General features: G+C 39.1%; 1 protein-coding gene across 1 annotated transcript in view; it reads right to left on the bottom strand.

Annotated features, from left to right (window-relative positions):
- LOC124159514 (transient receptor potential cation channel subfamily A member 1) overlaps positions 1-26856 on the bottom strand; it is a 121651-nt gene that overhangs the window by 55449 nt on the left and 39346 nt on the right. The window contains exons 3-4 of the mRNA XM_046535374.1: positions 25163-25308; positions 21099-21359 (exon numbers count right to left, since the gene is read on the bottom strand). Coding sequence (XP_046391330.1) covers positions 21099-21359; positions 25163-25276 — 375 coding nt within the window. The 5' untranslated portion in view covers positions 25277-25308. The remainder of the gene's footprint in view (positions 1-21098; positions 21360-25162; positions 25309-26856) is intronic.

Genomic DNA, 26856 nt, shown 5'->3' with positions numbered 1-26856 from the left:
CGCAAATTTCGTATGGTATTATATAGGTTACCATGCATTGGTGAGATAAAATCTAAACTGATCTCAACAAGTATTTATATTTTTAAAATATTTTGAAACTACAGAATAATTTGTGAATGTATTACAGCAGCAAAATAACAAATTATATTAGAAACTGTACTTTAGATACAAAATACAAGTCTCAAAAGTATGGAAAATACGCTCTTCAAACACCTGTGTTTTCGATATTGCCCTTCACCATCGGTCACTCCCAAATACCCCTCACCTGGTTACGGCCTTAAAGAGCGCTTCGATTCAGGTCAAGGGTCAACTTTCATGCGAATCGGGATCACAACGGGACAGAAAAACGGTTAAAAATATTAAGATATTGAGTCACGCGATCCGGCAGAAAACTTAGTGTAGTGTTTCAAGTGTAATCCCATCCCTATCCATTCCAAGTAAGTCCATAAGTCAATCAATCTCTTAATAGTGAAAACTGTACTAATGTTCATATTTAAAGATTAGCCGATTAGAAGAATTGAGTGGAGAGCTGCGTTTCAAACAGATCTCCGGATTGTGGACTCACGATGAGCGAAAATTGCATAAATGTGTCATTTTCATCGTGGAAAAATTTCTCCTGGTGTAATTCCTTTTGCTAAAAGAGTCTGCACAGATGATCTGAGTAACATTTTAACAAGCACTTCGGGAGCGGCACCGCAGTTCTCCACTAAAATCGTAAGCCACCTCGTCCGCCTCCACTAGTGAACTCGTGACCCTCGTGTAGCCTATCGGAGGGGTGAGAGACACGTCCATTCGCCCATCGAACTTGAGCGTGGAGGACAAAGGGTCTCCCAGTATCTTACACCTTCGGCTCGCGGCGTGAGGCAATCGCTATAATCCCGCTTCCACGACCGAACGTATGAATCCGGGCGAGAGAGGGACCAAACCTCCTAAGCAGAGTCCTCTAGATTGCTCTCTCAACACTACTCTCTCATCATGTCGAGTCGTCGCATAGGCTTCCACTATGGGAATGACGACGTCCGCCATTGTTAGTCCTAGCAGCCCATTTACCCATAAGGAGATGTGGGCAGATTTCTTCGTTTGTTTGGTATGCAAAGAATGTTGGTAATTTTCGGATAGTTGATACTAATTCCCGAAACCTTCGGTAACATAAATACAAATTTTCTAGGCATGACAACAATGGAAACGGTGAAAATAAAGATAAAACCACGGCAAAGACTAAACGTATTACGACCTGATAGAAACCTTCTTTTAATGGGTTGACATTCAATTGCGCTTAATAATCACTGAAAATACTATTGTATATTGACAATCATGGACCATCAAAACAGCTTAACACAAGAGCAACTAGTGACTCTGTTTAATTACTCTAGAAGTATTTTGAAAACCATTTTTCAATGTAAAGTAGCAAGGCTGATGCTATAGAAGTAATGAAAAATGGCATAACTGAAAAATTGCCAGAATATAAACAAAGGCAATGTGAAAGAAAAGAACTTGTAATGTATAGTTCAATCTTACATTCAAACAAACACGTCAATTTGAGAAGCTACCTCATTTGATAGATGATAAGCATTAACAAAGACTGCGTGCCTATTTTTCAACAACTGTGCAGATTTCTCAAAAAAATTATAGATGAATGATAATGCTAACAATTACTTCATTTAAAAATATACATATGTAGTCATATCTCAGCAAAATACCAAGCGCAGGTGACACGTATGGAAGATGAGAAATGACTTACACTACCTAAAGACACTATCATGAGGCATAATAGAAAAAGACAAACTACAAGAGATTTTAGGAGTATATAACTCAGGGTAATAGGTGCTTATGACATGAATAAAAGCACAAATAAAGACATGCTCAGTATCTCCAGCTCCTAAGACTGCATGTAGTCATCAAAAACACTCAACCCCTCCAAGAAACGAAACCTTGGAATCATCCAGCCATCGACTATGCCAAACATGAATTACACACAGCGGATTTTTCCAAGGAACACTATCGAGATACCACACGTCAATGATTTTGGTTTCATGCAAAAAATTTGTATGAAACGATATACGATAAATAGAATATGAGAGGTCTCCTCTTTGGTGTAATAGGCTTAGGATAATTCGCGACGTCGAAAATCGTCGGAACATCAGTAGGCTTTTAATTTATTCCAGCCTTCCTTCCGAGCGGATTCAAATTTTGATTCCTATAAGTGCACCTGTGGCAAGGAAAACGAAGATAACTAGCACGAAAATGTTTTCATAATGATTAAATGGCTAAATAATTACGTGCACGTACTGTATGTTGCCTTTCCCGTGGGCTACAACCTTGTCGCGGTGGAAAGGCTTGCGCGTTCCTAATACCCCTAGAGCTGCACTGGCGGGATTAATTCTAAATTATTCCCGGTAGGGCCACCCATGCCAGATAGGTCGAAGGGTAGGAGCCAGACGAAAGGTAGTCCACGTGATGGTGTCACGTGAAAAACACTGTTGGAATGGAAGTGGGAATCCCCACCAACTATCTCTTCCCTGAAAACATGGAGTACAACCAAATGAGCCTCGGAATCTCATCGACCGGGACCCGTCCGCAAAGGGCGGGTGTCGGGCACGGCAGCGAGGTCGGCAAGGTCATCGGGGTCGTCAACATGCGAAATCCTTGCAGAGACTTATCATCATCACCAGCAGCAGCAGCAATGAAGAGAGAAGAAGGCCAAGAAGATGGAGAAGAATAAGTCGGCTATAAATGTAGGGACGTGGAATGTGAGGACAATCATGAGGGCATGGAAGTTAGAAAATATGAAAAGGGAAATGGATAAAGGGAGGATAGATATCTTAGGATTATGCGAGGTGAGGTGGAGGGATGGGGGGACTATTGGAGTGATGGGTATAGGGTTATATATAGTGGTGGGGGGGGGGGTAAGCCAGCAAGGGGTAGCTTTATTAGTATTAAACAGGAAGATGGCTAAGCGTATGGTAGGTATAGATCAGGTAAGCGATAGGATTCTGGTGATAGAAATTGAGGCGCGGCCCACCGACCTTGTGGTGGTCCAAGTTTACATGCCCACTAGCAATCATAGGGAGGAAGAAGTAGATGAGGTGTATGAAACGCTGGAGGAAATAATTAGAGAAACCCCGGGTAAGAAAAATTTGGTAGTGACGGGGGACTGGAACGCTTTAGTCGGGGAAGGGAGGGATGGAAGCGAAGTAGGAGAATTTGGATTAGGAATACGGTACGATAAGGGAGAGAAAGCAGCAGAATTTTGCAGGAGAAACAAGTTATTCATCACAAACACGTGGTTCAATCATCATAATGGGCGAAGGTACACATGGAAAAGTCCAAGGGATGTTGGGAGATATCAAATACACTACATTATGGTAAGACAGAGGTTTATGAATAGTGTGAAAAACTCGCGTAGCTTCCCAGCAGCAGATGCAGATTAAGACCACAACCTAGTACTTATAAAATGTAACGTAAGATTCAAAAGACTTTAATACTAAAGTTAGAAAGGAGAAGAAATGGAACGTAGAACACCTGAAGGGGAGGATATCAGGAACAATTGTACATTAGTATACGGGAGACTGGAAGTACACAGACTGAAGAGGAAGGGTGGGATAATATTAAAACGGGAATAGTCAATGCGGCGGAGAAGTCAATTAGCTACGTTGACAGCAGAAGGATAAAGAAGCCTTGGATTACGGAGGGAATGGTAAAAGAAATGGAGGAAAGAAGAAGTGGAAGAGCGTGGACACAGATCAGGGCAAAAGAATGTATAGGGAACTAAATAATCGATTACTACGTGAAACTAAGAGGGCAAGGGAGGATTGGCGGAAAAGACGTTCCAGAGGGATGGAGAAGTAGGCGCGTTGTACGCCAAAGTTAAGTCGCTATCGGACGGCAAAACAGGAGAAGCCATGTCTAAAAGTAAGGCTAAAGATGGAAGAATGCTAACCGAGCGAGAAGATGTACAGAGTAGATGGAAAGAATACGTGGAGGATCTCTATGAAGGAAGGAACAGACCGGAGAGATTGACTTTAGAGGATGAAAGTGAAGTGGGGGAGGATAATTTTGGGCCGGGGATATTGGATTCGGAAATAGAGAAAGCACTTTGTGATATGGAGGCTAGTAAAGCAGTGGGCGTGGACAATATCCCGTGTGAGCTTCTGGAGAATCTAGGGAAGGAAGGTAAGAAAAGGTTTTTCAAACTAGTACGCAGGATATATGAGGAAGGATGATGGCCGCAGGATTTCGTGAAGACGGTTTTAATTCCGCTACCAAAAAAGAAGAAAGCTGTGGAATGCGGAGATTACAGGACTACCACCCTAATATCGCATGCGACGAAAGTGGTGCTGAGGATATTGAACAGACGAATGGAGGCAAGGGCAAACGACTATTTGGGCGAAGATCTGTTTGGTTTTAGGAAAGGGAAGTCAACTCGCGATGCAATAGCGATAATGAGGTCCCTGGTGGAGAGGAACCTAGAATATGACCAGGACGTATATGCCTGTTCCGTGGATTTTTGAAGAAGCGTTAGATAGCTTGAACTGGTTAGAGTTAATGGAAATCCTCAAGAGAATAAGTGTATATTGGAGGGATAGGCGACTAATTTGTAATCTGCATATGGCCCAGACTGCGCAAGTGTGGGTAGCGGACGGAGAACCTGGGTGGGTAAGCATTAGCCGAGGTGTGAGGCAAGGCTGTCCTCTGTCGCCGCGTATGCCTACTTTTTATCGTATGCGCTGAGGAGATGGTAAGAGAAGCGTGGGATGAGTTAGAAGCTGGAGTAAAAGTGGGAGGAATGATGTTCAAATGAGTGAGATTCGCGGATGATCAGGCGTTGATTAGCCAGTCAGCGAGGAGGCTTCAGGCTCTAGTGAATGCGTTATACGAGCGTCACGAGGAGTATGGGATGAGGATTAATCACAAGAAAACTAAGTTAATGCGGTTTTGTAAAGCATCACGAGCGAGGAATGTGAGACTTAAGATAAAGGTGGGTGGTGAATAATTTGAGTAGGTTGAGCAGTTCAACTATTTAGGCAGTACGTTAGAGGTAAACGGATACGGTAGTAAGGACATTAGGAAGAGAATTGCATTAGTAAAGGAGGCGTTCGTGAACAGGAAGGAAATTCTGAGAGGATTGTTGTATAAGAGTTTAAAGAAAGGTTAGTGAAGAGGTTGATCTGGAGTGTAGCGCTTTACGGTGCGGAAACGTGGACATTGAGGAAAGAAGACGAGAGATGATTCGAGGCATTCGAGGTGTGGGTATGGAGAAAAATGGAGAAGGTGAAATGGACGGAGAGGAAAAGGAACGACGAAGAGCTGGATATGGTTGGCAAGGAGAGGCAGCTTTTAGATGAGATACGGAGGAGACAGAATTTATGGATGGAGCGAATAATTAGCGGAGAGGGGATGTTGAAAATGGTGTTAGAGGGTAGAATGTTGGGGAAACGAGGTAGGGGAAGGAAAAGAATAGGGTTTTTAGAAAAATTGAAAGGAAGTAGGCCTTACAGTGAATTGAACAAGGCAGCACTGGAAGGATAGGGAGTCTCCCAAATCACTTCATTAGTACTCCATGGAAACCTACCTTAATCTTAATAATTATAAACTGTCTGTTGACTATTATATTAATTAAGGAAGGTTTCGCTGTTTATAAACCGCATGTAATTACAAGGTGTAAAATCCAGCATGAATTCGAATACAATTATCTGCAAATATTCGTTACCAATAACGTAGTTCCAAAAGGGACATACTTAAATATTACATTATTTCAGTAAGTCTTTCATAAAAACTGGTATCATTGATTCCATTGCGCGTTAAAGTGCCTCATGGTATTTCAAACGTGAAAGCACTTATATGGTTACAAGTATAACTTTCAAGGACACTTACAAGTATAACTTTCACGCGACGAAATAATAACAACTAACCACATTCCATCATGTGAATAGGTTGCGTATTCTGATGTATATTGTTTGAATTAATCACTTGAATGTATCTCGGGTTACTTGTATTAGTTTTACGACACTATGAACGTTTTTAAACACACTATTGCCACAAATAACTTTATAAACATGAAAAACTCTCAACAATAGCAGGAATTATTATGCACTCTTTTCTGTTTACATTACGTACAACGTAAAACTGAGTACCAAAGGTATTAAACTTTGAAATAAATCACAGCCTTTCATCAACTTAAGCCGAAACTAAGTAAAAACTTGATCTTCATATGAATACTTATCCAATACATTGAATTAAATCAACTTCTAACTCACCTCACAAATTGTGGAAGACGGCTATGGTTGCCACTTATCCATCCCGCAAATTTGTAACCATATCGCCCTTACCTCAGGATTACAAGGAAAAACAAAAACACGGAACCCATCCCTGCAACTAATGGAACAGCTTCGTGCAGAAGAACCACCCATCTTTCTTATTAACCAACTACAAAAATGGAAAAAACTGCACCTACTTGACGTTACGCCTATGCTACAACACAGCCCGCCATTGATGATTTGACCAACAATGGCGGATTGCGACGACTCAACTTCGTAGTTATTATATAGCAATATAGAGGACTCTGCTCATAAGGCACTGAGAGCGCCGACACCGACAAATAGCGGCCGACGAGCGAACTTCGATTAACGCTAAATGCGATGCCCCGCGCTGAAACTGATAATTCTCAGGAATGGATGATATCAAATTACGCTATGACGGAGGGGGAATTTTTTATGGATTAAACTGGCATAAATGCTGCCTCACAACCGGCATTTTTCAGAGCGTGACTTTTTTCTTTCCTGAGCATTAAACGTCCAGTCATTAAATTTTTGCATGTGCAAAATACAATGAATGTTAAATAACTCCCATTCAATTATTCAGTAACATGGCTGGAAAGACGGAAAAGTTAATTTTACCGGAAAATCCGCGCGAAAAGGAGGCTACGCAGCGGAAAGGCAAGATCAACTTTCAAATTAATAGCAAGTACGCTGCGTTGACGAAAGATTGACGTAATTTGGGAAAAGCATTCACTTTTTCTTATAATATTGAGTAATTGATGAAAGAATTTGAGAAATTCAACTTGAATGACACGAGATCGACGAAAGTCAACAACTAGAAACGTCTTCGAGATTACAGCATCAAAGTAAAATAATATATTAGAAAATTTTATAAGGCTACGCAGATGCACACGCTTATCCTTATAGTACTGATTTTAACAAATTACCGCGATCGCTTTCCATTCATAAAAAGTTATGCATTTTACGTTAATGATTCATTTGTTTTTTTTTTTCATTCGTTTATATTCTGAGCTATTAACTTTGATGTTGACTTCTATATTTTTCTCTCTCCATTTCATGCTTTTTATTGATTCTGAGTATTTTATTTCCAGGTTTATATAAACATTAAAGAGATGATTTAGAGTTTAGGAACAATCATAAAAGAAAGCGGGATCCGAGGCCTGTGGTGGGGCAATTCTATAAATGTGCTGAAAATTGCCCGTGAATTAGCAATTGAGTTTATGGCCTGCAAGCAGATGAAGGCAATTATAAAGAATAACAACTATAAAGACCTACCTGTTTATGAGCGATTTGTTGCTGGCTCTATGGCAGGTGGTGTTAGTCAAGCGGTTATTTATCCACAAGAGGTAAAAAAGAACAGTTGATTGCAAATGTTAGACATCCATGATGAAAATTTCTCATTTGATAGGAGTTGCCTATATGACCTGAAGAGTTGATTCCTTATTTTATTTTACAGATATTGAAAACTTAAAAAAATCATCGAATATAAGGCCTCAAAAGCTTTTACCGTAGCTAGGGACCTAATATACAACATATATTAGATATTATTCCATTCGCTGGAGTTGACTTGGCTGTTTATGAAGCAATCTACCTTTTTCATGGATTCAATTTATTTTTATTTCATATTTTTGTAATGCATTATGGGTTTTTGCTAATATTTTTATAGATTGGCACACAAACAAGATACCACAAAGTCATAGGGTTATTCGTTTCTTATAGTTTTCCAGCACAAAAAATTAATAACCAGCTTATCGTTAGCTAAGGGAATTATAGAAGGCAAGGATAATATTTTAGGGAAGGATAGGTAAGGAATGCCGTTAAATATCCTCATATAAACATAACTCGCTTCTGTTGGAGCGCTAAACGCGGCAGAACCGCATACCACACATGCTTCGCTGCTCTGCCTGACATAAATTTAAAGCCTACTGGTGAAATTCAGCGAGTCTTTATTATAGCTGAACAATTGATAACAGATTTTCCCGTCAATAGAAAAAAATTAACAACTGCAAGCAACTGGCTGGTGAATATGCAAAGCAAAATATACATACTTTTTCCTAATGGCGGAAAGAAATAAACCGCTATCAGGAGAATCGGACTTATAATCTGCAGCTCATTAGTTATACATGCTGACCGCCACAGTGTCAGATGAGGAGGGTCGGAGTAGGTGCCTATTTAAGATGTAATTGTATAGAAAAACTTAGATGCTTCGTGTATGAAACAAACTGCATGCATTCAAGGTACACACAATCAGAAATTTATGAACTTAAATTTTTTCAGTTAACCCGATGAATAAATTATTGTTGTTAGAGTTTTCTTTCCTGCATTTTTATATCCTACGTGGCTATTTATGTGAAAACGTGTTTCTTTCTTAAGACCGTGGTTTCGCCATCATTTCATAAATATAAATGATTTTCAATATGGCCGTATGATGTTATTTCTACTCATACGATAGAAGCACCAAGAATTGAGATAATACTTTTATACATAAATTGCTTAATGAATACGCTAAAACGAAGAAATACCGTATAAACGCGTGTAAGATACGCACCCCTATTTTGAGAATCGAAGATAAAGAAAAACATTTGTGGCATATTTTTGTCCTATCACGTAGTTTTGAAGACGTATGCCTAGACTTTCGACAGTTATCAAAATTTCCACTTCCAATAATAATATTTTCGTGGCATTTTCCAGATAAATTTACACGATATATATGGCGCTCAGAGATAAGTAGGTATTCATTTGAAGTCTTAACCTGCGATGCTTACTATGGATGGTCGGATCGGATACCTCGGATCCAAATATCCACGGATAATGCCCTTCACCTTATACTTCGAAACCAAATTCGTTGAAGAAATTGAATCTGAACCCAAATTTTAAATCAATGCTTTCGTGAATGCAATGTCCCACTAGAATAAGAAGAAAGAACTCCGAACCTCCCTTCGCATACGCCGTAGCACTGCGATACTTGTCTTACTCAGGAGCAATTTTGATCTAAAGTTCTCGCAGGAGTATTGCAATAGAATTGCAGCCGTGGAAAATTTTAAGGCAAAACACGACAGGCACACAGCGCGAATCTTCCCCGGAGATTGAACAACAATCGGGGGAATCTCAGCGCCAGTGCCGTAAGAAAATAACCACGGTTTAGATTTCATAGAACCACCCTCGGCCATCCACCAGCTCATTCCCCTCAATTTTTTTTCCTTTCCGAGACCAAAAAGACCATAAAATCGTACCTTCGAAGGAAAATATCAAGTTTCACGGGGACAATGGAAACGTGTTTCATTCTTACCCCGTCTCACAGACTGACCTTTTTCGGTATACCAGCTTCAATTCCCCCAGTTTCTGTAGGCCAAATGCTAGGTGAGTCACCTACTGAGCCCGATGATACCTCGATAACTTTCAGTAATTTTATGACGTGCACGAGATTCAAAAAAGAATGAGACCTAACGCGACGCATATCTGACAGCATTTAAGTTTTTTAAGCTCTAATTGATTGACACAAAGCTTTATAGTTACAACAAGGCTACAAATGTTCAACATAATCCATAGAGCACAATTTTGGAAGAAACAAGCATGGCATGAGCGCATTCAAACAAGACGAGACGGACTGGAAAGTTCAGGCAACGCAAACTGCGTGCATCACATCGCAACGCCTTCGCCCCTTCGATTTGAAGGCAACGACGTCACATGCAAGATCGGACGTGTTCGTCCCTTGCTCCTTCACTCGTGGCCTCGTTGCTTGAAAGACGGAGGGAGCGCGCTGCTTCCCCTCTACCTCTCCTTTAGTGCTCTTCACTTACAAGCATTTCCGATTTTTTCCATCCACCATTTCGCTACGCTGCCTCTCTGTTTTACCTTTACGAGATTTCAAGGGGTTCACAACTTAATATGCTTGTCGGCTGTGCACTGTAAGATCAAAGGGAGATTCAATATTTGATCTCTCATGATTTTTCAGCGATGATTTAAATGATTTTTCAGAGATTGAATTCACTTAATCACTATTGATTTGGATAAAGAAAAAGTAAGAGCAGATTGATGAGTTAATTAACTCTGTATTTAAATTTAAATGTATGAGCTCAGTGAGCCCTAAAGAGCATGTTCTTGTTTATTTTTGACTAGTGTGTGAGTGTGTTATTCTTTGCTTTCCTTCTTGTACCCTTAATATATTCTTCTCCTGTTGGTTAATGGTGAACCAACCAATATCATGGTGAACACAAGCGTCCTATTAGCACAACAGGAAGAGCATTTGCAGGGCAAGTGAATGGTTCTTTCTTCCATTTCACCCTCTCATTTCCGTCTTTTTTAATCTACCACAGTACCGCTGTCCTCATCCTTTATCAGTTATGTGTTCCTATCAATTCCTTTCCCCTTCTGTGAATTTATATTGTAAGCAAAATATTTACTCTGACATGGTCGTAACAGTTGTCCCTCGTCCGGATTCAAATGGTCTATTATTATCAAGGAACAATGAAAGAAGATCGTCAAAAAAGGTTTGCTGTTTTTGCTACCAAAAAACGAGAAGAAACATTGCAAAGAGTTTCAAGCAACAAATAAACTAATTTGTGCATAAAATACTATATTTCATCAAAATGGATGTAAACAATGTACTTCACAAGGTCAATCGGGAATCCCACCGGGTCAGGTTCTCCAACTCCATCTCGGCTGAAGTTTCGATGTACGAGTTAGCCATCGTCATCATGCCCTGATGATAACGGACAATTCGTACATCGAAACTTCTGCCGAGATGGAGTTGGAGAACCTGACCCGGTGGAATACTGAAGTAACCTTCCATGATTCTACACGCCAGTAAAGCCTGCGATAATTCTTCAATATACTCCACTATTTGGCAGCTAATGTGACCAATGTGACGCTAACTCCAGAGACATTGAAAGATACAGCACACTGTCCACAATACAGAAGATTGAAATTTCACCAAATAAAATTGTTTTTAAACATGATGGGTGGGTTTGGATAAATTTCTTATTGATTTCAGCTGGCCGAAAATAGATTTTTCTTACCTTTTTCTTTACTTACATAGATTAAGTACTCAAATAAACTCGCAGTTTCAAATAACATGCTGTAAAATGAATATTCTTAGTCAAAGTGGCTAATCTTACCCATGGCTGAGCTCAAGGATTCTATGAGGGGTATTCTAGCCCATTAGCTGTAAACTACTATGAGGAGTATGGAATAATAAGCCTATTACAGTCATAATATATTTCTGGGTGGTGGTAAATAAGTATACATATGTGCATTCAGTCATATATCCAAGAGTAAACCACATAATAAAAATCATGGGTCAAAACTTATTCCTCAAAGGGCTTTAAAACTCTTTTTGAGTACCAGGGGAGAAGGCCCATGCTTGATTCACATAGTGTTTGCTGTTTTTGCAGTGGAGGCATGGTTCAGCAGCATTGCCAAGTTGGCATCAATTCAGGGCTTAAAAATTTTTGGGTCCTTTGTGATAAGTTTTTTCTGTGTCTCACCCTATATTAATCTCCCCTTCATCAAAAACTTTTAGAATTGCACTCCCATAATTTCAGTAGGAAATCATTGAATGCAAGTTTTTAGTCAGACATTTCATAGGAGTTTGATAAATTTTCTAGTCAGGTAAATTATGAGTAAAAACTTTAGAGCTTTTAGTTTGAGGTTTCTGATATATTTTAATGAAAACATAATTAATATCCTTGCTGGAGATTATAAAAATATCATTAGATTTTTTTTCAATTTCTAAATGATTTTTATATTCAAACAGTATTCCTATTTTACAATTTGATTTGATTAATTGACTAATTGGAGCCATTGAACCCTTTTGTAGATGAGGTGTTTTCGCAATTCAAAATATTTTGATGCTCAATTTTTATAATTGGCCTAACTAAGCATAATATTTTCAACCCCTTCCACACTACAAAGGTGCATGTAATCCTAATTTCTTCACTCACTAGTTTGCTCATTTCTATTTAGTTTCTTCCTCTACACCCATGTCTCATATAGCGCAATTTCGATTAGCGCAATTTCGATATAGCGCAAATTCGCGGGGAAACATTGCAACGCAGTGTAGCCTAATCAAAAATCTTAAACGCTCTCGTGATAAAACGTGAGCTTGCACTAAGTACACACGAAATTTCTATCATTTTACGCATATTAATATTATTGCTTGCCTCAAATCTTCTTTTTTGTTTATATATTAATAGAAATCCATTGCTGTGTAATGGCCAAAAGTATTACTCGTCATTGGGTCCAGATAGCCGGCCTACCGAAGTAATTTATCTCGTCTCCTTAACAGAATGATAATAAATAATTTAGATCGTTAATTAAGCGTGGGGCTAGTGGAAATGAGTTTTTTTTTCAGCAATACGGTTTGAGACGTATTTTTGCCGTCGTAGGTTACCGGGCGATTGACTTCCAGGTAGAGAGTCTACGCTAAAGCCTTCAAGGTCATCGGTATTCACGGGGGAGAAATGGAGCGGTGGCCGAGTTGCGCATGAATAGCATCAACATATAAGAGGGTCTGCTATAGAGTCTCAAACACAATAGCTTCGTTCCCTCCCCGCAGTCGTAGGCCCTCTGTGTCTCAAGAATACAGTTCAGCAGTAGAAGGTGATTTCGATAGAGCCATGCAGAGTAAAAACCAAGAGAAAAAGGCAAAAAATAGGAATGCGGGTAGAAAAATCAAGAATTTATCAAGAAAAACCATAAACCTAGAAGAGAAATTGATATAGGTCAATTGCTTTGAAAATGGAGAACGTCAAAGCGATATTGCGCGGAAGTTTAAACGCACGATGCCTTATTCTGAATAAAGACGAAGTTAAAACATCAGTGACCTCAGCCGCACCAACTTCAACCAAGCGGTCTACACATACGGAAAGTTCATAGTGAATCAGTACAAAAAGACGAGAGTGGGAATCGCTCCGTGACATTTAGTGAAAGCTCCGGTTGGTTCCAGAATTTAAACGGCAAGCAGGTATTTTCAGTGCGGCGATATCAGGTGAATCTGCAAGTGTTGATAGCGCAGTCACCACAACATTTTCTGATGAACTCCAAGCTGTGATTGAAAGTGGCTCCTTTCCCCCTCAACTAGTTTTTAGTGTTGACGAGACGATATTCCTTTGGAAAAGAATGCATTCTCGTTCATTCATTTCCAGGGAAGGAAAACCTGGGTCAGGTTTCAAGGCATTTAAAAACTGTTTCACGTAGCTGCTAATGACTCGGAGGACTTCAAATTAAAATGATTTATCATTCATAAACTCCGCTAGCTATGAAATGGCATTCAAAGTAGCATTTGCCTGTCATTTCGATGAGCGACAAAAGGGCCTGGGTGACACAATAGTTGTTTTTAGACTGGTTTGAAAAATCGTCAACTGCCGGCAATGCATTACGAACCCCTGAGATAGCAGATGTTAGCCCACCCGCACGACAGGAGGGAATTTCAAAAGCACGTAAGAATTTTTTTTAACGTGAATAAAAGTCTTCAAATGCGTGCGTACTATCTTTCAAGATGTTTTAAACTATAAACATTTATATAAATAATGTTTTCTAAGGCTATTTATGGGAATATATATGTTTTAGAGGAAATTCAATACCCAAGACCTATGCTACCAGGAACGCATCCCTATCTTCCCAATGTTAAAACGCTCTTGTATAACGCAAATTCGTACAGCGCAAAGACCCCAAGGAACGCATCCCTTGCACTATATGAGACATGGGTGTATTCGTGTAATTTCTAAATTTGCTTTTTGCATTGAACTGTGAGAATACCCCAAAACCTCAATAAATGTACTGATACACACCATAATTTCTTTTTCATGTCTCTGTTTATGCTATGAGTTTTTAGCAGGCAACCACTACCATGAAAACAAAGAAGCTGATAAGTTTTGGTATGCTATTGAAGAGAGAGAAGATTTCAAAGATCAATTCAAAATTTCTCTTGAGTCATTACAGGATGAATGCAAAAAGTGCCGAGGCATTTTTGCTGATTTAGCAGTAATATAGGAAAAAAATAAGGTCTCAAAAACAACTGAAGGCATATATTCAAAAACTTTAAGAAATCTTTATTACATGTGGTTTCACCTTTTCAATGTATTATTTGATGAATATGTATTAGATAACATGAATTAACTTTTATAATTTATAGAAAATAGTTAATGTTAAGGTAAAATGAATATTGACTATTGAATGAATAGGAGGAGCACGATGGCACTTCCCGGCACTCTAAGGGTTAAGTAACTTAAAATATTCTGTCCATCACCAGATTCTATCACTTGAGCAAATAAAGAATATGAATATTGTAGAGGTGGGAAATGTTGGCAGTTTGCCATTGAAGATGTATCAACTTTCTTTTGATAAAGTGTAAAATGGTGTATCAATTTTGTTTTAATAATGTGTAAAATGGTACATGTAGTCAGAGCAGTGTCAATTATATTGATTACATGTTTTCTTTCCTCCTTTTATGAAAATAAAAATTTGGATTGGTATATTTCTCAGGCAGTATAAGCTTCTCTTATGGCTCCACCAGAGCTAGTTGAGTGGTAAAGTACATGTTAAAAAATGTCAATGCATGGGAAAGTGTCGGTGACTTCAAGAGTTTCTCCATAAAGACCTATATTCCACTAGACACGTTGAACTGAATTGTAATTGCATTTTCTGTGGAGTAAATCTATCATTATTATAACTTCAGAGCCTGTTGTTTCTGCCAGCTTCTGAAGAGTTCTTCACTAGATATGCTCAAATTCAACTATCATTTGAAAAGTTTAGATGGTAAAAAAAAGTAAGGGGTTATTAGGTTGTTTCGCATTCATTCATTCAAAATTCGTCTTTTTTAATTACGAAATATTCACCATTTTCCAGAATGTGAGTCAGAGATATTTTCAGGGACAAGCTACCCAAGCCTTCGGACAACCCAAATCAAAATCCTCGCAGTGCGAGGTGGCTCGGGGAAAGGAATTGGTCCTCATACCCTGAATGTCTAATGTACACATGCCTGCAGCCTAGTCCAGGGTGAGCTCTTACCTCACCTAACCAATCTGTATTTTGGGTTGAATCACTGAGTGAGGGATGCAGCAATTAGAGAGATGAGGTCATCTTGCTCCTAGGGCAAATCTTCCATTCAAATACAGTTGAAGTCGCAGTCAAACTTAGGAGTGGAGATACTGAATTCTCATTAATGTGCAATATGATTCCATCTTATAATGACATACCTAATTAATTACATGCTCTAATGATTTCCAGGTTTCTACTGCATTGTTTCTGTCAGATAATGACAGTTTTTCCTGAATCTAAGATCACAAGTGGAGTTTTACGAAAAATAGGTGTGTATCTGTGTGCCAAAGTGGTGTTGGTAGCAGTCGTTTTTCAGTTCCTCTTCTTCAGCACACATATACAAGCCCAATTTGCATCAAACTCCAATTATGACTTAAAGATGCAGGTGGGATTACCAGTGAAGCTGTCGTCATCAAACATGTAAGGACTGTGTGGAAACCAGGAGATCACAAGAACATCTACATACTACTCATCGTGGATGCCTTTGCAGGTTCCTAATTAATTAGTTACTTATTAATCCTATCAAAGCTCTTTCAGTCACGCTCATTAAAAACATTTCAAAACATTAGCAAATGGTATTATCCATGATAAATATTTTTACAATAGATGACCTTATGAGCCCTCCACAATTATGTTCCAACAGAGGTAGCAACCTCAGTCATGCAGCGAGATACAGCCCTCGAGGCTTGGTTGCTGGGAAATGATGCAGTTAAGTCAAGTAAGACCATCCTCTTTCATCATATCATTGGTTTGTTCCCACCTCTTTGCCAGAGTCTGTGCTCTCATCTCTCCATGGAATTTTTCTCTCTCTCCCCACTATTTCTGAGAGAAGGTATCCCTTGCTCAAGATCATAACTGAATATAGACACCAATAAGCCATGTCAGTTAACTGTAGTTTGGCAATTTTGAAAAGTGAAGGAGGGAAAGAAAGCACAAGGTTTGTCTGAAGGGGAGTGAGACATGGAAAGGAAAGGGATTAAAACACGAAACGGAGGGGTTGTAAATAGGGATGGTACCTACTTGTGTGTAAGTGATGGTAAGTGAGTGGACACTTTGGCATTCTATGCATTCTTTTAACCTTATCAAAGAATGGATGACAGGGGAAGATTTGTGTTTTGTCCAAACCTAACTTTCACTTCCATCCATTGAATTATTTAAATGAATGAGGAACTTGCATGGGTCGTAGATTGCTCTAAAAACTATTTTGAATAAGTCAAATGGATACATTAGCTCGCAAAAATACCTTCAGTTTCTCCATTCAACATCAAAAGAAATAAAAAAACTTGCATTTAAAATCGAGAAAAATTTCTCTGAGCCGACCACTGCGCGAAGACACCCGAGCGTTGCCGAGGCCAGGCGTGACGTCATAGGTGCCTAAACAACCGTAGGGAGTAGGGAAATACGCTGAGCGCATGGTGTAAAATTTGTTTTGAGGGAGTATTTAGCCGCTCATCGTCACTTTATTTTGTTCTGTTATTCTTGGGCAAGTTTTCCTATTGCTAATGTGCCTAGATTATTACTTGGGATATTAATAATGCGGCATCGGGATGATGAAGTACAAGCGTTTCACTTCGTATGTTTTAGTTATCAGAAAAACGGATTGCGAACGATGCAGAACGTTGCCACTCGTTCGAATAGTACACCTGAAATTCATCTACATCTATATAATACCCCGCAAGCCGCCTAAAAGGCGTGTGGCATGGGGTGTTAGGACACCAGCCTTTTTTTAGGACACCAAAAATTGATGCCACGACCCTCATGGAATTTGTTAAGACAAATTATTGCTATACGTCGGCGGCAAATCGAGTTGTAAAAGAAACTTGTAATACTGGAGGATAACGATCGTAAGCTGTGCTGTTGACATTAGAGTAAGCTGTGCTGTTGAATTTGGCAACGCCGGATTAACGGAGAAGGTAGTCCTATCCGTCCTACGGTACGAATTCACAGCAAAACAGTCTGCACACAATCCACATACAGTGAGATCGCGAATCGGTTCCGCTGCCAACACACACACAAGCTGCAACCTATTTCAATAATATAGGTAAATCCATAAACAATATACTGGCATATACCATAAAAATATAGTGGGAAATAGCCAAATACTCTTATCAAAAACTGGATGTCACTATCACATTCTTATATTCATCACGTACAACTTACAATAACAGAACTCGTTATGATGAATACAACTATTTATTCACTGATTTAAACCCTTAAATTAGCCTACACAAGTGACACAGGTGACATTTCTCACTACTATTCGTTGAAATAATGGAATAACAGACTTCACACACAGTTTTCATTTCAATAGCGTGATCGTGAAATGTCATATCTACGGTGAACAACGGAGATTAGCACGCCACTGACAATTTTTACACTACTGTTAGACATTTATCGATAGCGTAATAGCACTTTTTACAATTCAATCACGATGGAACACTGATAACTCTTGGCCGATATTTTTCAACCTTGTCAAACTTTGTGCATTACAACCACTGGCACTGTGATTATTAGCAGTAGCTTAACGGGAGATGTCACGTTGAAAATAACACTATTTTGGCACAAAAATGTTCCTAGATGTCTCCAATCAGCGAGCAAAAGTTGCATTGACTGGAATTCACCCCATAATACAAGCACAGACAGTCGTAAACGACGAATTCTCCGGTACCTACGAATGAACGGATGAAGTTATTGTATATAAAAGCTAAGCGGACATTAGTAAACATCAAAATCGTTCTAATTACATACTTAAATGAATGATATGCCGTCGATAACATCAACTTACAGTTAACCTATCCCCCTTCCAATGGCCGTGGCTCAGACTCCTACAACGATGTTATTTAGGTATTATAAAATTTTTGGTTTAACTGCTCCAGTTTTATATTTTATGCCCTTACTCAGACATTAATATTATAAATAATGCAAAATATGAGGGCTTCCAAGCCTCTATCGTCGGATATTTATCTTTAAATATAAAATAATCAACACGTCTAACAAACGAAGCTCTCACAACTGCTGGCAACTATTACAAACATTCACAACAATAGCTTCGCGTGATGTTTAGGCACCTTTGACGTCATCGAGGCTTCGTCGGCAGTGGCTTGGGGGGTGAGGGAGTTTTTCCCGCGCTTTAAAATTCGTTATATTTATCATTAAATATCTCGCGAAGGAAAACTCAGATTTACATGCGGTTTTCTTTGTTGTATTCAGAATATAATTTTCTGTCCGCCTATGAAATAAAAAAAATTCATGCAAGTTCCCCATTGCAATTTTGGGTGTGAGTGAACAATCCTTATACATACCGTATAAGCGCGTGTAAGAGGCGCACCTTTTTTCCCAGAAATTGCAGCTGAAAATGAGGGTGCGCCTCTTACACAAACTTCTTATCTTCCCCCCTCCCCTTCGCCGGTCGCAAGTCCAAGGGGGACTGAGTGGCCTTGGTTTTCAGCGCGAGTCAGTCATCTGAAACCCTAGGTCAAAAACAAGTGGCAGGCAGGGGAGTTTCTCCCTTAGTAACATATTTTTGAAATGCTCCTGTTTGCTTTTTTTTAAGCATCGCGCCGTCACGTCGGTAAGCCAGAGATGAACATCGAAAAGATCGCGCGGGGTTTTTCGCTCCGGAGGGCAGGCTTAATTTACTGCCACGAGTGGGCATCCCGTGGCATTCATACTGCATATAGTAATCGCATATCAAACATAGAGAAACGAGTACTTTTAAAGGACATACCTGATTAATAGTCAATATCTGCCTTGCCGAGTAATTTCCATTACGCCAAGGACCTGATTTTTCAAAATCATCTTCGGACGCTAATATGAGGATAATTGCAAGTGAAAATCATATTGGTGTCAAAACCTGCTCTTTAAAAAATTCGAACGAGTGTGTTCATTGTTGGACTAAATTGTGGATGGAAGAAATCAGAAATGCTTATAAGTGAAGAGCGCGGAGGGATAGGTCGAGGGGAAGGAGCGCGCTCCCTCCCCTCCGTATTTCAAGCAACGAAGCCCTATGTGCGAAGGAGCAAGGGAAGAACTTGTCCGATCTTGCATGTGACGTCGTTGCCTTCAAAGCGAAGGGGCGAAGGCGCAGCAATGTGATACACGCAGTTTGCGTTGCCTGAAGTTTCCAGTCCGTCTCGTCTTGTTTGAATGCGCTTATGCTACGCTTGTTTCTTCCGACATTGTGCTGTTTGGACTATTTTTAATATTAGTAGCCTTGTTTTAACTATTAATCTTTGTGTCAAACAATTAGAGCTTAAATAACTTAAATTCTGTCAGATATGCGTCGCGTTATATCTCTTTCTTTTTTCGAACCTCGTGCATGTCATACAATTATTGAAAACTATCGAGATATCTTCGGGCTCAGTAGATGACTCATCTAGTATATGGCCTCCAGAAACTGGGAGATCGATCAAGGTCAGTTGGTGAGACGGGGTAGGGATGAAACATGTTTCCATTGTTCCCCTGTAACTTGATATTTTCCTATTTTCTTCGGAAAGGAAAATAACGGCAGAGGCATTGGCTGATGGAGGGCCGAGTGTGGCTCCGTTAAATCTACGACGTGGTTATTATCCTACAGCGCTGAGATTGCCCCGATTGTTGTCTAAGCTCTTGGGAAGGTTCATGCTATGTGCCTTTCGTGTTTTGCCTTAAAATTTTCCACGTCTGCAATTCTATTGCAATACTCCTGTGAGAGCATTTAAACAAAATCGTTCGTGAATAGGACAAGCATCGTAGAGCAACGGCGTATGCGAAGGGAGGATCGGAACTTTTTCTACTCCCTCTTATGCCGCTATTACCGCCGCAGAAATTCCAGGCATACGTCTGCAACACCGCGCAATAGTATTAAAAAAATGCCGAAAAATTTTTTTCTTCATAGATTCGATGCTCAAAATAGGGGTGCGCCTCTTACACACGCTTATACGGTATATTCATCCAAAGAATCCTAAGTCGAATGTTTTTTTTCATTCTGATATAGAACAATGGGCATAACAGGGTTAATAAAATACAACCCTAGCAATTCCAATAGTAAATACTTGAGGTTATAGAGTTCACTGCATCATTTTTTTCAATGAATGTGAACAGTGATGAAAACGATTCCCAAAAAAACAGGCTCTAATTTGTCAAGTCATTAGTAGCACATTTGTTTACTTCAGTTCAAATCTATTCTACCATATGGTTTCTATATTTAAATGAAATGAACTGCTCAGGAAAACTTACGTGTATTCATATTTGAACTGCTCATAAATTTTAATGAAATAACTTCACATGAAAAATAGAGTGAACTTAAAATGGCACTGATCGTCTCCAGTGGTGGATACACATGGGAGGTGAAAGAAGTACAAATGCAGAAACAACGGGAACTTGAGAGCAGAGACACAAAATATCCTTTTGCAACATAGTCACACAGAGGAAAATGTAATGTCCTGCTCAACTCAGACGCAAGACTCAAAATATTTTCGTTCATTCTAATAGCATGCGTGAATGCATTTTTTTCTGAAGTAAAAAGAATGAAAGTGACAACCACACACCCCTTCCATGGTAGAATAAAATTTTTAGTGAAACTTGCATGCTAGAGACGAAAATATTTAAGTAACAATAGCAATAAGACCATAGACAGAAAAAAATTATGAGGGGAGAGGGGTTCTTTTGGTGATGAGCTGCGCTGAAGACTGTATCCATCAAACATTTCAGTGGGATTTGAACTTTCTGAACCCTTACTCTTAGTTGCCACAGCTTTGCATATGGTAAAAAGAAAAAATCAAAACAATATCTCTTACTTACCCTGAGGATTCGGTATGGACTGTCTGCAATAAGACACACTATCTCATTTTTGTTTGTACCCAATGGATTGTCAGCCTCTTCTTCCTCATTGTCATTGAGTGCTAAAGATTTCCTGTTGTGATTCATACTTTTACAAGTAAAATGTATCCTTCTGAAGCCTTGGAAAGATATTGATGTTGGCAGCATAGTGGCATGTTCCTCCAAAGAGGGCAGCCAAATTCCTGGGCCGTTCTGTCCTTCTCCTCCATATTGCCCTCCAGCCTGATCATAGAAAAGGAAAATAATTAGGTGTACAACTTGAAAGGCATTAAACACAGTCACAAGTACTTTTTTGCATTAAAAGGATTAATTAATCTGAGAGGGGTTTGAGCCATCAACTGCTCATTAGTCACTGCAGCTGTTCACTCATAGGAAACCCACCGTCACATCATTTTTCTCCCCTCCCCACAAAATTCTTCAGTGTAAAGATGTACTAAAATCATTAGGAGTTCAAAATAAAAACAAAAACTGAAAGGCATACAGATATTTTTCTTTCTTTCATTAAAAATAAGCAGTGCTTGAAAGCATAAATATCACTAAAAATATCAAGAATTGATGACCTCAAGTCTAAAATAATGAAAACGTGTCCCCATTGCACACCACCTTCACATACTTAAATTTAAGACATTCCTGGTCAAATTATTTCTTTTGACTGTGCAAAAGTGGAGATGTAATACATCAAAGTATATCAAGATGAAAATCATAAAATCAATCACAGACAATGTAAAGAGAATATTTCCAAGAAATTACCAACAGTAATAATAAAATTCAATAGGCATTAAAAATTATAGTAAAATGATAGAATGAGATGATTTTCAGCTGTTTGAATGAAGTACGTATAATAACATGCTATTGAGATTTCAGTACATATCTCATAATTGTGGAAAAAACAGCCCTTTATGTCACAGCATGTACGCTAATTTCATATCATTGTCATAATAAGATTCAAGCTTAATTTGAAATTAATTCTTTAAAAGAAACAAAAGATGTATTGTTCCAATGATTATCCCAATTACTAAACTTGATCATTAATTAATTATTCCCAGTTAGTAAACCAATGATTATCCCAATCATACTTTTACTTTTAGGAATAGATGGATTCAGCACCCATAAGAGCTTCTTTCACACATTTTTTTTTACTTTTTCAATTTAATTAAAATCTAATCCTCATGAGAAGACAAATGTAATACAAAAAACAGAATGTTACATAAATATATGCATATTTTTCAAATTTCATGCAGTAATTATTCACTGTTAGTAGGCAAGTGCATTTATAATTCAGAGTTTATAAATAAGAGAATTCTATCTATATCGCCACAATTCAGCTCCCCACGCCCAATCTCACCCATCCCCTCCACCGAAGACAACTATGGCATAAAGGTAGGTTGTTTATCACTGAGGCAAGCAAATCCCGGCTCATTCCGCTTCTCTCAGAAGCTCTTTTTGGGATAGGGGAACAAAGCTTGCCACCACATGGTGACACACAGAGAGTTCAACAGTTGCCAACCAGTAGCGAGTACCACAGAGGGACGGAGACAGGCGTGAAGGCAATCCAGATCCGTGAAGTATTGCGCTGCAGCTCATCAGTAAACACATGCTCTACTTCACTATTCTGAGGCATTGTATCATAACTTTTGACTTTTTTCTTTTTTTTTCAAACTTTTGGGTGACCCTCAGGTCGATCCCAATGGTGAAACAAGAAATTTGCCACATCTGCCCTTATTGGGTGGACCAAATGGCATAGTATTGAATAAAAATTATCTGGTGAAAGGAGATGCCCATTTTCAAGTTTTCATTGTGAAGATATCTGCTTAGCAGTAAAAATTGTTATATTTAATTTTAATTCTAGAGATAAAAGGCAGTCTCCACATACACCCCTCTCATGTGGACCAAATGTCATGGTGTAAAGTTAACGTAATCTAGTGAAAGGAAATGCCATTTTCAAGGTTCCTTTGGCATCACATCTGTTAAGCAGTAAAAGTTCTGAAATCTCAGCGTAAGACAGCCATGACTACGATCCTGCATGAGTCATACCTTCTTCTATCTCGCAAATTAACCTGAACAACGAGGTCCATTGTATCAGTTTGCATCAAAAACCACGGCAAACATTTGCTTCTTTATTTTTTCCGAAGAAAATCTTGTTACACGCTGCTAATATATGTTTAGTTGTTTTCTCCTACAAATACACTGCTTAATCTGACATGGCTTGTGATGACTGAAATCAAATACTGTACTTCATGGCAGGTAAGAGGTACTTTAACAAGTCAGCTGTTAGTGTTTCAGCTGCATTCATCTCATGATTTTATTACAGTTGCCGATTGCTGTAAATAACTTTCATTTGTTTATGAAAATAGAAAATAGTGAGTTTCAAGCTTCTTTGAACAAACAATGCCTATTTAAAAGTCTTCACGCCCAAAGAAATCAAAGCTCAGTTGTATGGAGTTCATGGCACATCTTCTCCTTTATTTACAATTATTTACTGAGTGAATTGATTCAGTGGGTAAATGAGTTTAAATGTTTTGTATATCCACAAAAGATGAACACATATTTCCGGAGACCCAGTGGATGTGTCTACCCTGAAATTATGGACAAAATCCATGATATGGTGAGTTAATTGAGTGACGAATCAAAGTGCGCAAAACAGCTGAAGCCACAGGCATATCACTTCATAGTCACTTTAATTTTGCAAGAAATATTAATCGTGAAAAAAATCTCAGGAAGATGGGTGCTGTGCTTGCTTAAAGTGGTGAATAAGTGCAATTGGGTGGTCAAATCTTAGGTTGTTTAAGTGCTTTTGAGCCTCAATTCTTTTAGGACTTTATGCATTGACATTTGCTGTTGATGAAACATGGATTCATCACTACCCTCCCCCACCCCCCCCCCGAGAAAAAGTTAAAACAGAGGAATATTTTTAAGGAAAACTGGCTCCAAAGGTGGAGAAGACAGTGAAATTGGCTGCCAAGGTTATGACGACTGTCTTTTGGGATGGACACGGAATAATAATAATATTGATTACTTGATAAAGACAAAAACAATAACAGGAGAGTATAATGCATGGTTAATGTACCAGTTGAGCGAAGAAATCAAGTAAAAACATCATCATTTGAAACAGAAAAAGACATTATTTCAAAAGGACACCTGTGCAATAGAAATGGTTAAAATTATGGAATTGCAGATGTAACCATTACAGCATTCACCGGAATTGGCCCCAAAGGCTTCCCCTCATTTCCCAACTTGAAGAATGGCTTGTCCATGGTCCTTATATACTGGTTACTAATCTCCGGCTCGGAGTTTGTTGCCTGAGATTCCGCTTCCACCCCTCAAACCCCTCACACGCCTCCCCTCAAACACAACTATGGGCACAGTGCGCTGTCACTAGGGGAAATATGGAACTAACTGCACTGTCGGCGGCAGTATATACTTTCGACAGCGCACTGTGCCCATAGTTGTGTTTGAGGGGAGGCGTGTGAGGGGTTTGAGGGGTGGAAGCGGAATCTCAGGCAACACTCCCGAGCCGGAATATGTCGGGAGATTAGCAACCAGTATATAAGGGCCATGGGCTTGACATACAAAGGTTTATCTCTAACGAGGAGTTCATCCCCCAAACAAATGCCAGTTTTGTGGAGCATCCAAAATCATTCATTCAGCATTGGACAGCTTAAAAAGTTTGGGAAAATTCAGAAAAGTGTATCGGGCTGAAAGGACATTATGTTAAAATAATCCCCAAAATAATTTCTTTTCCTCCTTATTATAAAAACTGAGGGAATGATCCTCATATTCGTTCAAACTATTAATGTAATACAATGTGAACTTAATATCATAATTTGAATTTGTTCACATGTTATTTTGAATGAAGTCTACCCTTAAAAATATAATTTTAAGAAAAGAAAAAAAGGAGGAAAAAATAAAAAACCCATGATACAGCTCTGCCATTATAAAAATCAAACATCCGTGAATCAAAAGTACCACAAAACATCAGCAGGATTAGATGAAAGAGAATTGATATGAGGCTTCAAGCAACTCACAGGCCTCGAAGAGGTGTTGGCACTTGTACCAACCCTAGCACTCCCATCAGCACCCCTACGGAAGGATATTAGTGCCTGAAGAATGTTCCATGGGCTGGGCATGCCAGATGGCATACCATGTGGTTCAGGATCTTCCTCCACGGCTCCTGGAACATATTTCAATAATATTAAAATATAGCAGGAGAAAAATTGGCATGGACTTAAAAACACCAAAAAATGCAAGTAAACATGAGAAAAAAGTAAGTTAGTGATTTTGCCTGGCTAGATCACTTGTACAATAAAATTGAGGGTACATTTGGCCACTCATAGATATAGAAGGAAACTTAGTCATACCCAAAATCACAATCCGTTAACACTAGAATGCCGAAGGGTGTCATTGCGTACATTTTTTACGGAGCTGGCCCTTAGAGAGTGTTGTAGAAAAAAATCTTTCGTGACTTTTATTCATTTTTAGATCTTAATAAAACGACAGTAAAAGGGATACCCCCCTAATTTTTTTCGTCTCAAAAATTCAAATTTACCTTGAATGCCGAAGGGTGTCATTTTGACACCCAGTATATTATATCATTTCTTTCTTCGGTTTAGGTGTCTCGTGGGATGCGGTTTGATAATTATTTGTCAAATTAGTATAGTGTAGTGCATTATCTTCATGTATAGTACCTTTATGTATAGTATAGTATATTTTAATATAGTATATCACCTTCATGATTGCTTGTTTTACATAATTTCAATGAGCATCGGCTGTATACTACTTTTTACAAAAGTTTAGTAGCTCGTTAGGTAAGTATATTCCGCTGCCTTTTGCAAATGATACGCCTTGAAACCAGCTAATTTTTTTACCATGGTGACACTTATTTGCCCTGAAACATTGAAGTGAAGTGACGTGCGCGACAATGCAGTTAGCTGCTGCCGAGCCTCTGTGTTCGGCTGCCTGGCTCCCGCGCGTGTTTGGCGGACTGGGTCGCTTGTGTGTTGCAACCTGCTGCTTGCTTCGGCAGTTCTGTCTTGATGATGGCACTGCATAGACGTGTTACGATGGAGCAAAGTATTGCAATACTAAACGATATTTCTGGAGACATGTCGGAGAAAGGGTCTGATGCAGATGTTGAGTCGGACAACGATTGGGTTGCACAGGAAGTGCAATTTATATCATCCAAAAATGATGAAAATAGTGAGCACGGTCAGTTTCAGTGTTTTGTATATTTCAGTTTAGTAATTTAATCACGAAAGATAAACATATTTATTTTACAATACGCATATACACATAATTGAGTTACTGGATCTGCACTGGTTATCGGACAGAAAACAAATTGGGCGTGGTCTTGACATGGTGTGCCGACGTGGAAGGGGCGCTGGGTAGACTTCAAGGCGACGTCAACTCCTTGTTCAAGATCCTAAGAAGGAGATGGCCATGCTGAGGAATCATAACCTGGGCCTAACATAACCATTGAGGAACAGCTGTTTCTAGGCAAAGCTAGATGTCCATTCAAGCAATTCATGGCACCAAAGCCTGATAAGTATGGGCATAAATACTGGTTTGCAGTATATAAAGACAGTATGTATTTGGTAAAGTGATTCCATTAACTTCCAGATTGACCAGAGGCGTCAAGGACGGCTCTCGTCAAGCTGGCGATCGCGTTTCAGATCATGTTGTTTTGAAACGTATGCAACCCTACATGAGCAAGGGCAGGAAT

This window comes from Ischnura elegans, chromosome 5, assembly GCF_921293095.1.
Source record: "Ischnura elegans chromosome 5, ioIscEleg1.1, whole genome shotgun sequence".
NCBI lineage: Eukaryota > Metazoa > Arthropoda > Insecta > Odonata > Coenagrionidae > Ischnura > Ischnura elegans.
Note: the sequence above shows the minus strand (reverse complement) of the source record. Positions and strands in the feature narration are given on the sequence as shown.